Source organism: Stegodyphus dumicola, chromosome 11, assembly GCF_044657685.1.
Source record: "Stegodyphus dumicola isolate Sdum_Otavi_A_Nest chromosome 11, ASM4465768v1".
NCBI lineage: Eukaryota > Metazoa > Arthropoda > Arachnida > Araneae > Eresidae > Stegodyphus > Stegodyphus dumicola.
In genome coordinates, this window is record NC_140778.1 from 55,193,115 (window position 1) to 55,208,997 (window position 15,883).

The 15,883-nt window shown below is 35.1% G+C and overlaps 1 protein-coding gene across 2 annotated transcripts in view; it reads right to left on the bottom strand.

Annotated features, from left to right (window-relative positions):
- The window catches only part of LOC118193525 (phosphatidylinositol-3,5-bisphosphate 3-phosphatase MTMR14-like), a 61,182-nt gene that overhangs the window by 10,591 nt on the left and 34,708 nt on the right, over nucleotides 1-15,883 (bottom strand). For both annotated transcript variants that reach the window (XM_085826446.1, XM_085826447.1), the window contains 5 exons: nucleotides 15,288-15,401; nucleotides 15,136-15,206; nucleotides 10,198-10,268; nucleotides 4,825-4,902; nucleotides 1,896-1,959 (listed from right to left, as the gene is read on the bottom strand). In XM_085826446.1, coding sequence (XP_085682572.1) covers nucleotides 1,896-1,959; nucleotides 4,825-4,902; nucleotides 10,198-10,268; nucleotides 15,136-15,206; nucleotides 15,288-15,401 — 398 coding nt within the window. The remainder of the gene's footprint in view (nucleotides 1-1,895; nucleotides 1,960-4,824; nucleotides 4,903-10,197; nucleotides 10,269-15,135; nucleotides 15,207-15,287; nucleotides 15,402-15,883) is intronic.

Here is a 15,883-nt window from a genome sequence, read left to right on the forward strand (position 1 = left end):
GGAATCAACTAAGAGACGTCTTTACATTAAATATTATTCTAATCTGGAATGATTCGAACTTCCCACTCGGCACAAAAACACATAGCTTACTAACATTTTGGATTAAGAATCCGATTGGATGCTCAGCTGATTAAAGTAAAAATGCATTTATGCAATAGAGCTAGAGGTTAAAGTGAAGTGCTAGAAGATTAAAAGATAATTGGAAGAATTCAACAGGCATGTATGAAAGCTACATTGTGTTTCTATATTCGTTCAACAACCGCCGGATTTTGAATTTTTGAAGAAATCTCCAACCTTTTGTTTTTAAGAGTAGGAAAAGCAGTTCCTGAAGGCTTCTTTTAACTGCGATTAATTTTTGTTGCGAAACCTAATTTTAGGACATGCTGTTCGCTAGTGCAGCCGTCTATTGGGAAATTTTTAACTATTGTCCCAATACTTCCTATCAACTAAAGTGGACGCATTAAACATTTTTAAAATAATTTCTTTGAAATCAAGCCCTTCTACGCTCTGCGGTGAAACTACGAAAGTTTTAGTTTAAAATTCCATAACAAGGTGCCTTTCTTGCAGAGGGTTTCGGGCACTATAGAGCACAGTCAGAAGGAAATTTAAAATTTCTCATAAGAGAGAACATATGAAACTGTATAGGCTTCTTTGCAAGTGCGTCTTAATTACACGAAGTATTTCTGTACATTTCAGGCTAGATACTTTTATCGAGAGTAAATAGTGGTATTATGACAAAATTAAGGCGGAGTTCTACGAATCACTTTAAATGTGGTTACCTGTGTTACACACATTTAACTACAGATTGATTGTAATTATGTTAACGTTACGAGTTTCACCATGAAACCTCTGGTCCGACAAAATACGATGATAATTGTTTGCTCTTCCAATACACATCCAACCCAACAACGTATCCATGAGGAGCTGGCAGAAGGTTGTATGCAACGAATTGGAAGGCCATACTTCTATGCGGAATTTTACGTCCATAATCCTTGGAGAATTCATTTTGGTGCAATAAAAATTAAAAGGCCATACTTAAATTTAAAATTCAGATCCATAAAAAAAATTGCGAGTTTATGATATGTCAAACATTAAAAATAATTATAAAGTGCAGCGAGTTTTATTACATCGAAATAGATATTAGTATGCAATAAATGTTTAATGCGTCCACTTTAGTTGATAGGAAATATTGGGACAATAGTTAAAAATTTCCCAATAGACGTCTGCACTTGCGAACAGCATGTCCTAAAATTAGGTTTCACAATAGCACATGCTAATTTAAAAATTAAGATTCAAGTAATGCATAAAAAAATTTGAAAGTGAAATTAACATTTAAACAATTTCAAGATTTAATTAATTTTTAAACATATGTTTAATATATATCATGTATTCTGTGCATAAAATTTATATGAGCAAGCTGTGTGAAAGATCGAATTCCAGCTGCACTTAACGATCAATTGCAATACATACTACGGTGACAGAGGACCGGGCCAAAATGCCTGCAAATGGTTGGGAAGTTTGGCGATTTATAGCGTTTCGTCGCCAAAGGAATTGGCGATATTTCGACAAATTACCGCGATAACCCATTTAGCGTATTCGTACTTTTCCGGCATAGCTTGTTTTTTTAGAAATTTTTTAAGTTGCATTACTCAAAAATAGAACAATCACATAATTGCACTAAATTCATTTATGTACAAAAATAGTAAATCAACAATAACAATTTAATTTAAAAATATTGATTCTGAATTCGGGATATGCAATTTCATTTCAACACACAATGCTTTAGCTTATTTGATTGTGGCAAAGCACTATAGGCTATCTGTCTAAGGGAAAGAACACCTTCGTGGAAGATTTGAGGGAAACTTGCTCGTATCGAAATGTTAAGAATGACTTACCTGATGTAATGACTACTAGCTGAAGAAAGAGGTATTCTTGGGTTATCTTAACGAGATCCCAGTCCTAGAAAAAGGAATGTTTATCGAGCATTTAAAATTTCACAGACCGTATCAAAGTTGCATTCATAGACAGCACTTCGAGTTACATTTTATATTCTAGGATACATTTAAGTTTTAAATGAAGCAAATTATAAATATGCTTGACGGAAGCACTGAAGCATAGACAGATTTTGCAAGTTAAAGAATATTATTCTGAATAAAATTGTAAAGCGGACAAAATTTCAGATTAGGCGCTTTCTTAGTTGTGATAAAGGTGCAAGGGGCTGTTTATGGTTCCTGCATAACCCTGAGCCGCAGTCGGCGATGTGAACGCATTATAAGTGAACTGTAAATTCCCTTTTAGTCGATGCAGATTACCACACTGTTTCAGACTGTAGCATACTGTCAATGACGTTTATGTATCGTAAAATGTATGTAATTTTTACTTTAGCTCTCATTACCTTGAATACAGCTTTATATTACCTTTGGCTAGATTGCGTTTTTTTTTTTTTGGTTGCTGCATTGAAGCCAGAGTTAACTCGGGTGTAACACCATGAACCATAATAAATCTTTTTCGTCGAAACTTTTTTGCGCCTTAAAGCTACATCCAGTGACCTATATCTGTAGATAATAAAAACATTCAGGGATTTTCGGCATAATTTTTAATTTAAATTCGGTCATTAAGCGGTTAAACATGTTTAGACACTTTAATCGTTCGGGACTGTTCTGGGGGCCGGATTTGGCTAAAAATTCTAAGCCAATAATCGCTAAAATATTTAAGATATCCTTTAATTTCAAGAGTAAAAATATATTAGACAAATTACAAATGTTTTAATGTAAATTAAAGAAATTGCCAAAAAAAAAATCGGTTAGGGAATTCAGATTAACACCGAGGCGTGAAACTGCGGATGCCATTTAAAACGCCTGAAAGCGTGTTTTAGCCGCCCCATAAACTCGAATAAAAAACCAATTGGTTACGGTCAGCGCAGCGTTGACGCTTGTTTCGCACTGCCCCATAACCTTTCAAGTTAGTGTGCGACAACCAGTGTCGGGATCGCTAAAGCTATTTCTAGGGTTAAGGCAGAAATGGTCAGATCAAAATTCTTTCAGTTTAGTATTATGCCCATTCCAACAGTTGGAGTACATTGTAGTACCATCAATAATATTTTCAATAACTTTGAAAGAACTTTAAGCAAAGTTCTGGCAGAACAGTTGGGTACAGCAACTAAAAAACATTTTGCTGCTCAGCAAATACTTCCGCACATCCACTGGGGCGGAAGGATATGACCGACGTTGTTTTTTCGAGGGGAAACAAGCTTTCGTCAACTCCGAGAATATTACCAGTACCGCCTATTCCAACAGACGGTCTAGACATTGATGCATCGCCACAGACTTCCCTTATATAACTGTCCAGGTAACAGCAATGCAATAATTTGCATTTAGTTGCTACTGACGAAATTCAAGAGAAGTTTGTTCTAAACACCATGTATAAACATAACGAACTGCCGCTAAGATATGGATTACAGATCATTTAAACCAATTCTTGAGAACGAATCCTTTTCCTTGGCACATGGTGTCCTCACACCTCCATTTTGGTGCTCCCTCTGAACTGAAGTACAGCTACATTGTACGGTTTTTTTCGTGCACTTATTCCTCGTTCCTGAAGAAATTTTATGAAAGATGTTTCATCATTAGGTCAATCCATAATTCTTATATCCATTGTCAATTGAACGGCATTAGTAACAATTATATCTTTAGAACTTGTATTCTCGTTGCCAAATTTGAAAAGGCAGTAAAAAGTAAAAGTTTTAGTAAAAAAAGGCGAAAATTGATCTGTTTTATAACAACTTTAAAATTAACTTTTTAAAACTACAATTTAAAACTTATTAAACTTCGTATAAGCCAATCTCGATATGAGTTAAGCAAAATGTTTGGCGACGATTCCGGTTCAGATAATAGAACAGAACCAATTTCCCTATTTAGATTTGCATTTTTATCCAAAGAATCTAGCGCTGTTCTCAGAATTAAGGAAAGGAGTTTGTACAAAATGTGAAATTTTAGTTAAAATAACAATGGTGATGCACATTTTTGAAGCATTTATTTTTCACTTAATACAAGCGTTCGAAACCAATTGCTCTTATTTTACTCTAATTGGCAATTGCCATTTCTTTAATGTACGAAACGGAGGTACACTCCGTAAAAGGGCATATGGTCACAAATTCAATCTGGTTGCGGATACGTTCAACATTATTTAAGTGTTCAGCCCCAAGGTATTGTACGGGTAAAATCACGAAAGCGCTCATGTAGCCAGCCCATTTGCGGGATTCGAATTTCGGACCGAACTACCAGTGTTCAGGGACTTTACCGCTCGGCCGCTGGTGGGCTAACGTTCAGCATGTAGCCAAGATTTCAACTCTGAGTTGCGCATAACGTTTTAAAAAATTATAAATTAATTCATTCCCGTTTTTATTGCCATCATGGAAATCTTGGTACGTATGGTATACTTAATTGCGGCAAAGCACTTAAGTACTATCCGTCCGATTGAAGGAATGCCTTCAGGGAGAAATTTCTAAGGGAAACTGGCTCGTATACTTGTTACACATGGAGAAAACCACGAAAACGCCCATGCTTCCAGCCCGTTTACCGGTATTCGAAAGCCGAATCGAACTACCAGTGTTTAACGACTTTATTGCTCAGGGCCAAAGAGATTCAGAACTAAATAAAATTAGACTAAATTAAGACTAAATGGTATTATAAAGAAATTTATAAAGAAAGACGGTTTAGAAATGTAGGTATAATGGTAGACTAAATTAAAAGATCATGTTTGTAATTTGAAAAATCAAATCAAACTTATTTCTAAGAAACGATTTTTTGCATTAGAAATTCTTACCTTATACTGGCTATAGTCAGTCTCCCGAAGATACTTAATGAAGCTTGCAGGTACTTTACATTCTTCAGTTACGCTAGGCTGTAAACAAAAAAGCCAGATATAAATAAGTGATCTGAAACTAAATTTTAGATTTTCCTCTCGATCGAGGGAGGTCGACATTTTTCTGAATCATTTTCGAAAATGTCCAAAAGATCTCGAATGGAAGGTTGCATCTATCATTTCATTGATGAAACGTTTATACAAAAAACTGAAATTCAGTTTCAAATGAAAACTGAAACAAAATTAGCACAGCAATGAAACAAAATTAGCACAGCAATGAAACAAAATTAGCACAGCAATGAAACAAAATTAGCACAGCAATGAAACAAAATTAGCACAGCAATGAAACAAAATTAGCACAGCAATGAAACAAAATTAGCACAGCAATGAAACAAAATTAGCACAGCAATGAAACAAAATTAGCACAGCAATGAAACAAAATTAGCACAGCAATGAAACAAAATTAGCACAGCAATGAAACAAAATTAGCACAGCAATGAAACAAAATTAGCACAGCAATGAAACAAAATTAGCACAGCAATGAAACAAAATTAGCACAGCAATGAAACAAAATTAGCACAGCAATGAAACAAAATTAGCACAGCAATGAAACAAAATTAGCACAGCAATGAAACAAAATTAGCACAGCAATGAAACAAAATTAGCACAGCAATGAAACAAAATTAGCACAGCAATGAAACAAAATTAGCACAGCAATGAAACAAAATTAGCACAGCAATGAAACAAAATTAGCACAGCAATGAAACAAAATTAGCACAGCAATGAAACAAAATTAGCACAGCAATGAAACAAAATTAGCACAGCAATGAAACAAAATTAGCACAGCAATGAAACAAAATTAGCACAGCAATGAAACAAAATTAGCACAGCAATGAAACAAAATTAGCACAGCAATGAAACAAAATTAGCACAGCAATGAAACAAAATTAGCACAGCAATGAAACAAAATTAGCACAGCAATGAAACAAAATTAGCACAGCAATGAAACAAAATTAGCACAGCAATGAAACAAAATTAGCACAGCAATGAAACAAAATTAGCACAGCAATGAAACAAAATTAGCACAGCAATGAAACAAAATTAGCACAGCAATGAAACAAAATTAGCACAGCAATGAAACAAAATTAGCACAGCAATGAAACAAAATTAGCACAGCAATGAAACAAAATTAGCACAGCAATAACCTGAGGTTTGGCATAAATTTAGAGATATCAGCCAAAATAAAAGTGCAATAAAGTCTATCAAAGAACACGAATCTCATGTCCGAAAATATGAAATTAACCAGTCTGATAATAGTTAAAAATTACATTTTGACTTATGCAAAAATTTTTGAAAAAGGCTTCTTCAGTTTGTGAATTAGATTTTTTGAAGCTATCGCATTCACGAAGATTTATCTGGCTTAGTTAATGACTAGTTCCAATCCAGTTCTCCCCATCTCTTAAAAATACATTTACTTAATTTTTCAACTTACCATTTTCCCGAATAGATGGCGCTACGTTTTTGTTCGCTTTACTGCCGTAGGTTAAAAATAAGACTTGTGCCCTCTCCGACAACTTTAGGTATGAACTTCTTGAAAGTGATAAATTTACATCCAGATACTATCTACTATTGCAGAAATCGCACCTCACACATATGTTTATAATAGTCACATCTGATTGGCTCACAGTACTCTGACATTTTTACTTAGTTATCACGAATTACTTCACCGTTCATGTCGGACTTTAATTTTTTACCATCATCAACTGAGTACTTCAAAGTACTTCGTTTTTTCGCTTCTTACCGAAACGTTCAATGCTTGTGATAAACCCACGAACCGTCAACGCCTTAGGGCAAAAAAATCCATGTTAGCCGGTAAAAGCTGAATAAGCTAAACGCCCGTCTGCACCATCACGATCTACCGTTCATGCTATCTCACAGCACATTGGCCAGGACAGTCCTTATCCCTGCAATCCCCTGCTGAAGGTTTTTTCCTACAATTTCAGGGGCCGGTAATAGCAGAAGAAAGTTCCTGCTGAAACAGGCCTGTTAAAAATTATCAAAACTTGCTTTACAATTTTGCAAATTTTTTTGTTTCTGATGAAAAGATACCTATTTGCCCTCGAAATCGATTGATTTAATTGTTCTTGTGTTCAGTATTAAATATACTGAACACAAGGTTGTTCCTGTGGTAATTTTATAGATTCAGATGCTCTTGCAATAAATTTAAAACTTTAAACTACCTGACTGGCTAAGAACAAAGTGTATAACCCTATAGATGTAGTTGAAAACGCATGAACAATTTGATTGCCATCTCGCTATTTACAACTTATTTGTCTTAAATTTGTAACGTCAGATGTCCGAGCCAACCCAGAAAAGTCATCCATAATATATTTTTTCTGAATATTTCTTTTCGTGCATATCAGGACTGGACCTCTAAAGAAAACTAGATCGGATAGGGATAGAAAACGAAAAGTAGACAACGCGTGGCAGTATTTGAACCTTGTTTGAACCACATTCAGCAGTCGTACCCACCTAGCCATATATGGGTCTGATTGTTTAGCAATCTTTGTGTGAATCTGAACAATAAATACTAATCCATGAAGGTTGTACTACTTCGGCTACACGGAAAAGTGTAGTGTATACGGATAAGATACATGGTGCGTGTACAGGGACAAGATTATTTACCATGAAATTAAAGAGATTTACCGTTTACTGCAACATTCTAGCTGATAACGTGCTTTTTTAACGCAAAAAATAAAATCCAAACTTAAGGGGACGCATTATATGTCGGATATGAAAAATGGATTTAAAAAATTACATTTCTACCTGTGCCTAAATCTCGTTTATTTAAAAGAAATGTCATTATTGGATAACAGGAAAAGTTCGATTCGTTTTCCGTTGTATCTTCAGACATACTACCGAAATCTACTTTATTTTTACCATCACCGTTATTCTGAACTGTAAATAATCATCTTTTCCATTTACACTGTTAGATACATTACATCCTTTAAATGACTTATATTATGTCGGGATTAATTTAATTCTATGCTTTTCTTATCCACTCGCAGACTTTCTAGACCGATAGGACGCATTTGCAAAAAGGTGCGCATTACACGGTGAATACACTTAAAAATTAAAACATTAGCTCTAAATTATACGGGCGCGTTATACGCATACCCGGAATATACGGTAATTTGAATCAAGGTGCGTTTCGAAAACCACAGCTTGTTTTAAAAGTCCAAAACCAGTAAGATTTTGCCTAGTTGTAGAAAATTCGATATTTCAGCAATGTTTAGCATTTTTAGACTTAATAGCCTGCTTCTCTTACCTCCTACACACGTTAGTTACATACATAATAGCTTGACTGGAAAAAATTAGTGTGATCTAGTACAGGCTAAATATTCTATTAATTTAAGAATTCTTAATCCTACATCGAAAACAAATAATGAATCTCCTGTAATCATTTTAAGGATTATCCAGGTGTTGCTTAGAAATGCATTAAATATAGTGGTAACTAATAATGACCCCCTTCAAAAGTTCAACAAACACTTGCTGGAATGTCTGTAGGGCCAGAGTGAAGGAAGTTAAAGATCTATTCTTATTGCTAGTTTGTTAGACAAAATGCTACCGAAAATTTTACAAACAAAACGTAACATCACCTGAACTTAGAAAATAGTTGTAAAAATAATGAACTGTACAATTTTGACACTTTTCGCGCGAGTCCAAAGGTGGGTTGTTAACCCACAAGCACAAGACCGCTCTACTTAACCCTTTGCGACACCTAAAAATTTTCTTCTGTACGTACAGAAAAATTGAATTGAAAAGGATTTAGATTACTCTGAACCTTGTTCATTTATGGTAGATGGCAGCTCAACACAAACCAGTCCATATAGTTTAGCCATGTTTAGTTTTTTTAAGACCCTCATTTTTCAAAGAAATCTTCCAGATTTTTGTAGGGTATAAAAGGAATTGTTTGAAAAGAAATTTCCGTGTTATTTTTTGGTTGTATCCTAATCTCCTTATTCTATATTAGTTTTAAATTTTCACCTTGAAATCTTGCCTAAAATCAAACGGCGAATCCTAGCTGTGCCCAGACCGGGCTCACCGATAATCTAGGACAACTGAGAGTCTGTATTCTTTGTTTCTCCGCATCTCATCGGTCAGTTCATGGACAACAATGCTCGTTTCAGCTTCTTTTCTAAGTTCTATCCAATTAGTGTGCCACTTTGGTCACACCCACAGAATTATAACGATAAGTGCCATCTTCACAAAATTTTACTTGTGTACTCCTAGGCCTAATTAGACTGCCTATTTTTTTTTTTTTTTTTTTTTTTTCATCAAAATCTATACTTTAAAAGGTAGCCTGCGGGAAAGGGTTAAAAGTAATCTACGGTGAAAGCTTCCACAGAGAAATTTATTCATACTGAGTGGTTTGGTTTATTTGATAACAGCAAAGCACGCAGTAGGTATCGCGACAAAAAGGCGGAATGAGTTCGTGGAGAACTTTCAAAGGGAAACTTGTTCGCATCTATTTTAGAGAAAATCATGAAGATTCACATGCAGCTAGCTCATTTAGCTGGAAACAAACCCAGGTTGCCGAACTACCAGTGTTCATTGACTTACCCCCGCTCGGCCGCTGAAAGAGCCCTTATACTGTCGTTAGACGCTACGTAGACTTGAATGCAGCGTGCAGCCCCCTTTACTAAGATTTGAATCTAACTCATCAACTAATCAGTGGGCTAGCTCATAGGATCAGTTACGGGCGAAAGTAAGATTAGGAAAGTATGCAAAATTAAACCTTTAAATCAATGTGTTAATACATTTCCGAGTAGGTAAGCAAGCTGTTAAACACACAACTTTATTATTGACAGTTTAAGGTCATGCTGTACATTCGCGAAACTATTTGGATGACAGCGCGTTAACTAATTTCGGCAAAGCAGACAAGAATTTCCCGCTTAAAAGGTAATATAACTTAGAGGAGGAGCTTCTAAGGGAACTCATTCACGTTACATACGGCGATACTACAAGTATAAAAGCTAACGCAATTGTCTGCTTATGGGTTATATGTTCACCAATGCTAACACTCATTTAAAAGTTTTATTACACATCTTTGAATTGAAAGAACTGAAGATTTGGCATCTTTGAATTTCGATTTTACTAGACCATTTTTTAATTTGAGAGTGTTTAAGAGTTAAAATATGAGAGAAATCAGACTTTTAAATCATTCTTTACTTAGACTGTTGTAATAAGGGGCTTAATTTTAAATAAACGCAAATTTAAAATCTATACTGCTGAGGATAACCACGGAAGAAATCGCTGAAATCAAAGACTTACGTCCTCCCAATCAAATTTCAGACCTTCAGGATTTCTGCCGTTTCGATGATATTCTTCGAAGAATTCGCAACCTGGAAAAGAATTCAAATTATTAGAGCTGAACTCTCGAGTAGTTTTAACTAGGTAAAATTCGAAAAACGTCCTTAAAACCAAGCTTAAAATTGAGTTACTTATAGGAAATTTACTAAAGGAAGAAAAACGTGCCATGCTTTCAGATTATTGCAACATTAAACAGTAATTTATATTATCCTCTGAACGACAAAATACTTACTTTTATTTGAAACACAGGTTCTAGAAAATCTAAAGCAAAAGTAATTTTAGCATTTAGCTTAGTGCAAAATTTCAGAGAGATTAGAACAAAAGTTATTTGCTTCTTAGAGTTCATCTACAAAAATATGCTTTAAGCTTAATTCTTGCAAGTTCCGAAAACCGGGTAAAATGGACTTGCGCAAGTTATAACAGTTACGTACTAGACGCATTATACATGGGCTTAGAGAAGTTCGTATATGAAACGTGAACCAAATTAGATATTTAATGAAAATATTTTGAAATATATAGGGTTACCGAGAAAGAATCTCCCAAATACAATATTTTCAACTTCAAACAAAATTATAAATAGGTCATTGTGAAGAAAATGTTAATTTTTTCAGATATTCAATTAGACTTCATTTAATGATCCTCATAATATTAAAGCAATTTGCCAAATACGTTGTGAGTCATGTGATTTTTCCTTGGAAATTCATTTAAGGAACTCATTTTTGGTCACGCCCTTTGGAAACTCAAAAGAGCTAGAAATTGATGGTTGGCAGAGTTGGAAAGAGTTATTTTATAGGACTCGGACGAAGGACACTGGCATCTTTTTATGTTAAGGCTCACTTCGTTTTACTGCACGAACTCTAGTATTTATCTGACGAAATGGTATTCTTATGTTACGCTGTACAATATTTTGTTAGTCTAGGATAGGACTTCGGCCCAGGTACCTATGACAGCATACATAGTTACAGCCACCGAGGTTTCGGTAATGCATCGAGTGATGATGCATCGAGTTTTAAAGAACTGGCTAACATTAGCTTTGACACAGGTTCGCAGTGCTGCCCATGCCATTTTAAGGCGTCATAGATGGTAAGTATAAACAAACTTTAGTTTCAAAAATGCCAAGTTAATTTAGAATGACTACTGGATTTTAGTGAAATTCCGTTGTGCAGTACTTACTAGATACCTTCCAATATTTAGCCATAATAAGACTGTTAGAAAGCTAAAAAATGCGGTTTGTTTAAATCTGATGTAGATTTGCTTTTCCAAATAAGTTTTGAACCCGAAACCATCGAGGATGATGAGCTTAATTTCAATATATGGCGGTACCCGTGATGAGTTCACTTTCGTCAAAGTTGGAGTTTTTTTAATAGCAGCACTGTTAAGGTAACCGATCTCGTTCAAAAGGTCGATTTCGGTTAAAATCTTTTACTAGCCGAAGGGGTCAATTTGCTCAGAAAGGCAATTAGTTTCGTTTCGCCATTTTGCGTCGTCCACTATAAAACGCGTTTAACTTTCCAAATCGTTGCCACCATACAGTAAAGTTCTGCATTATATTTAAAGAACCTACATGAATGTCGGGATGCTTCTCTCATTGTGAAAAACATACCTAGAGAAAACTTTGAATAACAGTCCTCTACTGGAATATGGGCGCATGAAAGCCCTAATTCGGAATTTGTTTTATTACTTTATTAGCCCATTTAATATTTTATAAAACTTTTTAATTTAATATTTTATAAAAATATTCGTTAAACTGAACTATTTCAAAGCGAATAATGGGAACACTGTACGGATAAAAATATTAACAGCGCGCTAGACTGCATCGGAAAATCTAGAGATATGCTCTTTAAAGTATTATGATATTGCTGTCGAATTTTACGGTTTAAGAGCGAAAGGACACATTTAGTAAATAATAAAGGTAACAAAACGTTAAAAAACGCCCCTTTGGAGTAACAAAATCTGAAATATTTCAGATTTTAAATATTTTCAAAGGAGACATTGTTAGCCATCAAAAACAACTTTACTTCTTTGATTATGTTGATTAAAAGTGGAGATATACCAGTTTTTCCGACAGATGAGAAACCGGAAGTTAGTCTTCCGCAGCGGAAGTCAAATATTAAAGGGCGAATGAAATATGTAGTTTTAAACCTTTGTTATTTCTAAAATAATTTTAAGTATTTGAATGTGTATGGAGAATCTGGCAACGTATTTTTATTATGCATTTTCTCATTTCCGTTTGACAACGTGAATAGTTGTGTATGACATGCAACATTAATCTGAAGAGTATGTGCAATTTTTGATTAACAAGTTTGGTTTACGATGTTCACAGCAACTATGCCAATTCCAAAAGTACTTTATAGATTGCACACAGTTTGTACATCATTATAGATTTATAGTAAACTTTAAAAATTACTTTCACAGCAATTGAAATACATCATTAATTTGAGTTCATCAATATTTGATCATATACTAATACTGAATCAATATTTTTCAATTATCCTACTTCACTGTATGCTTTTGCTAAATATATGCAATAACAAAAATGGTTTTTATCAATATTTCCTCGTCAACGACGGTTGATTTCGTTAAAAGATAGAAAATTTTTGTAAAAATTTCTCGAATTAGATTTATCACTTTTGTGGTGATTATATTCAAGTGCGAGTGCAATGCAATAAAAATTCTCATAAAGTCAGAAATATAGCAAAGATTTTGAATAGAGCCTTTCGAACCAGGTCGGTTACCTTAAGAAAATTTACAAAAAACGGACCTATATTGAGATCTACAATTGAATAGCAAAAATTTGAATCGTTAGATATACGGCATTTGCCCCGAAGCATTAGCTATGAGAGACCAGTGGCCATGGTAACTATATAGTAGGAAATCGACCTAGTGGTACATATCACATAGTGCCACCTAACTCTATATACAGTACCTAGTGGTACATATCACATAGTGCCACCTAACTCTATATACAGTACCTAGTGGTACATATCACATAGTGCCACCTAACTCTATATACAGTACCTAGTGGTACATATCACATAGTGCCACCTAACTCTATATACAGTACCTAGTGGTACATATCACATAGTGCCACCTAACTCTATATACAGTACCTAGTGGTACATATCACATAGTGCCACCTAACTCTATATACAGTACCTAGTGGTACATATCACATAGTGCCACCTAACTCTATATACAGTACCTAGTGGTACATATCACATAGTGCCACCTAACTCTATATACAGTACCTAGTGGTACATATCACATAGTGCCACCTAACTCTATATACAGTACCTAGTGGTACATATCACATAGTGCCACCTAACTCTATATACAGTACCTAGTGGTACATATCACATAGTGCCACCTAACTCTATATACAGTACCTAGTGGTACATATCACATAGTGCCACCTAACTCTATATACAGTACCTAGTGGTACATATCACATAGTGCCACCTAACTCTATATACAGTACCTAGTGGTACATATCACATAGTGCCACCTAACTCTATATACAGTACCTAGTGGTACATATCACATAGTGCCACCTAACTCTATATACAGTACCTAGTGGTACATATCACATAGTGCCACCTAACTCTATATACAGTACCTAGTGGTACATATCACATAGTGCCACCTAACTCTATATACAGTACCTAGTGGTACATATCACATAGTGCCACCTAACTCTATATACAGTACCTAGTGGTACATATCACATAGTGCCACCTAACTCTATATACAGTACCTAGTGGTACATATCACATAGTGCCACCTAACTCTATATACAGTACCTAGTGGTACATATCACATAGTGCCACCTAACTCTATATACAGTACCTAGTGGTACATATCACATAGTGCCACCTAACTCTATATACAGTACCTAGTGGTACATATCACATAGTGCCACCTAACTATATATAGTACATAGTGGTACATATTACATAGCGGTTAGCGACGCTGACTGCTATACATTTATGTTTGTAAATGCATGTCTGCGGCTTGGGGCTCTCTAAAGATGCGGCGAGCCGAAGGTTCTTTCCAGAGGCTGATGGTAGGGAAACAGGTGGGAAATCTGACTCGCCCCCCTCCAGGGTGTTGTGATCAAAATTGGGGCCTAAGTGAGCCATTTCGTGCCGTCACTTTGGAATGGTGATTGGTGCTCAAGGCACTTGCCAGCGACAAGTGCAATCTTGCACTCCTTTGCAGGATGAATTTTGTTGGCTTGTTCCAATGTTACTCTCAGACAAGTGAGATAAGTCACGACTTATATTAACACAATTTATTTTATAGCACCTTCTTTCCTTTCAAAAAGAAAACACCGAGATTTCAGACTGGTGACTTAAATTCGACAGTAATCTGCCTTATAAAAATATGCTTCCGTGGTGCACATTCCAAGCGAAATTACCTTATATTCACCAGACGCATGGAACTCAAAAATCTTAATGCAGACATCTGAACGCCTCGTGCTTTCAACAGTTAAGAGACACGAACTACCAACACATCTTCAGCACTTAATGCTGATGAGGAATAAACCAGAAAGCACTATCGGTAGCCAAGACTGGTTTGGTTTAATATACCATGGTAAAGCACACTTAGTGGAGGATTTTCCAAGGGAAACCGGTCGTATACACATTGGTAGTCAAGCATTCCCGTCCCGATAAAATAACGTTAAGTTGTTAAACGTAATACCACAGCGTTTTAAAGAGATAAGCAAAATTCTTGGATGAATGCCTGTATCTAATTTTAATTTATAGAAATCAGTCTTAAACTTCTCGCAGATACCTACGTAAATATGGATAACCATTTTCTAGACTAAATTCTTGAAAAGTAAATATTTTCATACAAATTTAGTTTCCGCCAAAGAAAATTAAATACCACAAAACTTACCCGGGTATGGAATTTGAGTTATAATGAAGCCTTCGTAAAATTCCATCTTTACTTTTTCGGAAGAAGAGACCCTGTAAAATCGAAACAGCATAAAGCAAATTTAACAAAATTGAACAATATGAATGCAAGATAAGGAGATTAGCATTACTTACTTGACGAAGCACACTTTTTCCTTTTCTACCATGAGGTCAAAAATAAAGTCAATATCCAAATATTGCAGGAGTTCTCTGTCGTGACAGTGCATTTCCTCCAAAGTCTCTGGAAACCTGCAGTTCAGTACAACATATCCTAAATATCATTATGGTCAATTTCAACAAGCTTTAATATATTGGATTAAATTCAAGCCAAAATATACAGGGTAGTCGCACATTTTTTTAAAGCAAAACCAAATCGTCTAAAAAAGAGGCTGCTCAGAAAAAAATTTTCTAGCTGCAGTTATATTTTTGAAAGTAAATTATCGTCTGCTATTTGACAATTTGTTTTCATGGAAAATAACACTTGAAAAAAAAAGCAATGGACGGAAGGGCTATATTCGTGCTCTTTCCGAAGAAAGTTATTCCTATTTAGTTATTAAAAAATCCCCTGAAAGCCATGATTTTTAAGATCTACAGCAAAGATAGATAATATAGTCAAATTACAAAGGAAAAACAGTCACATTTGGCTTGAAGCAGGAAAATTCTTCACAATAGATATTCATGGAAAAACTGAATGTTTCGAATGTTGCAATGGTAACAACTTTAATGCTAAA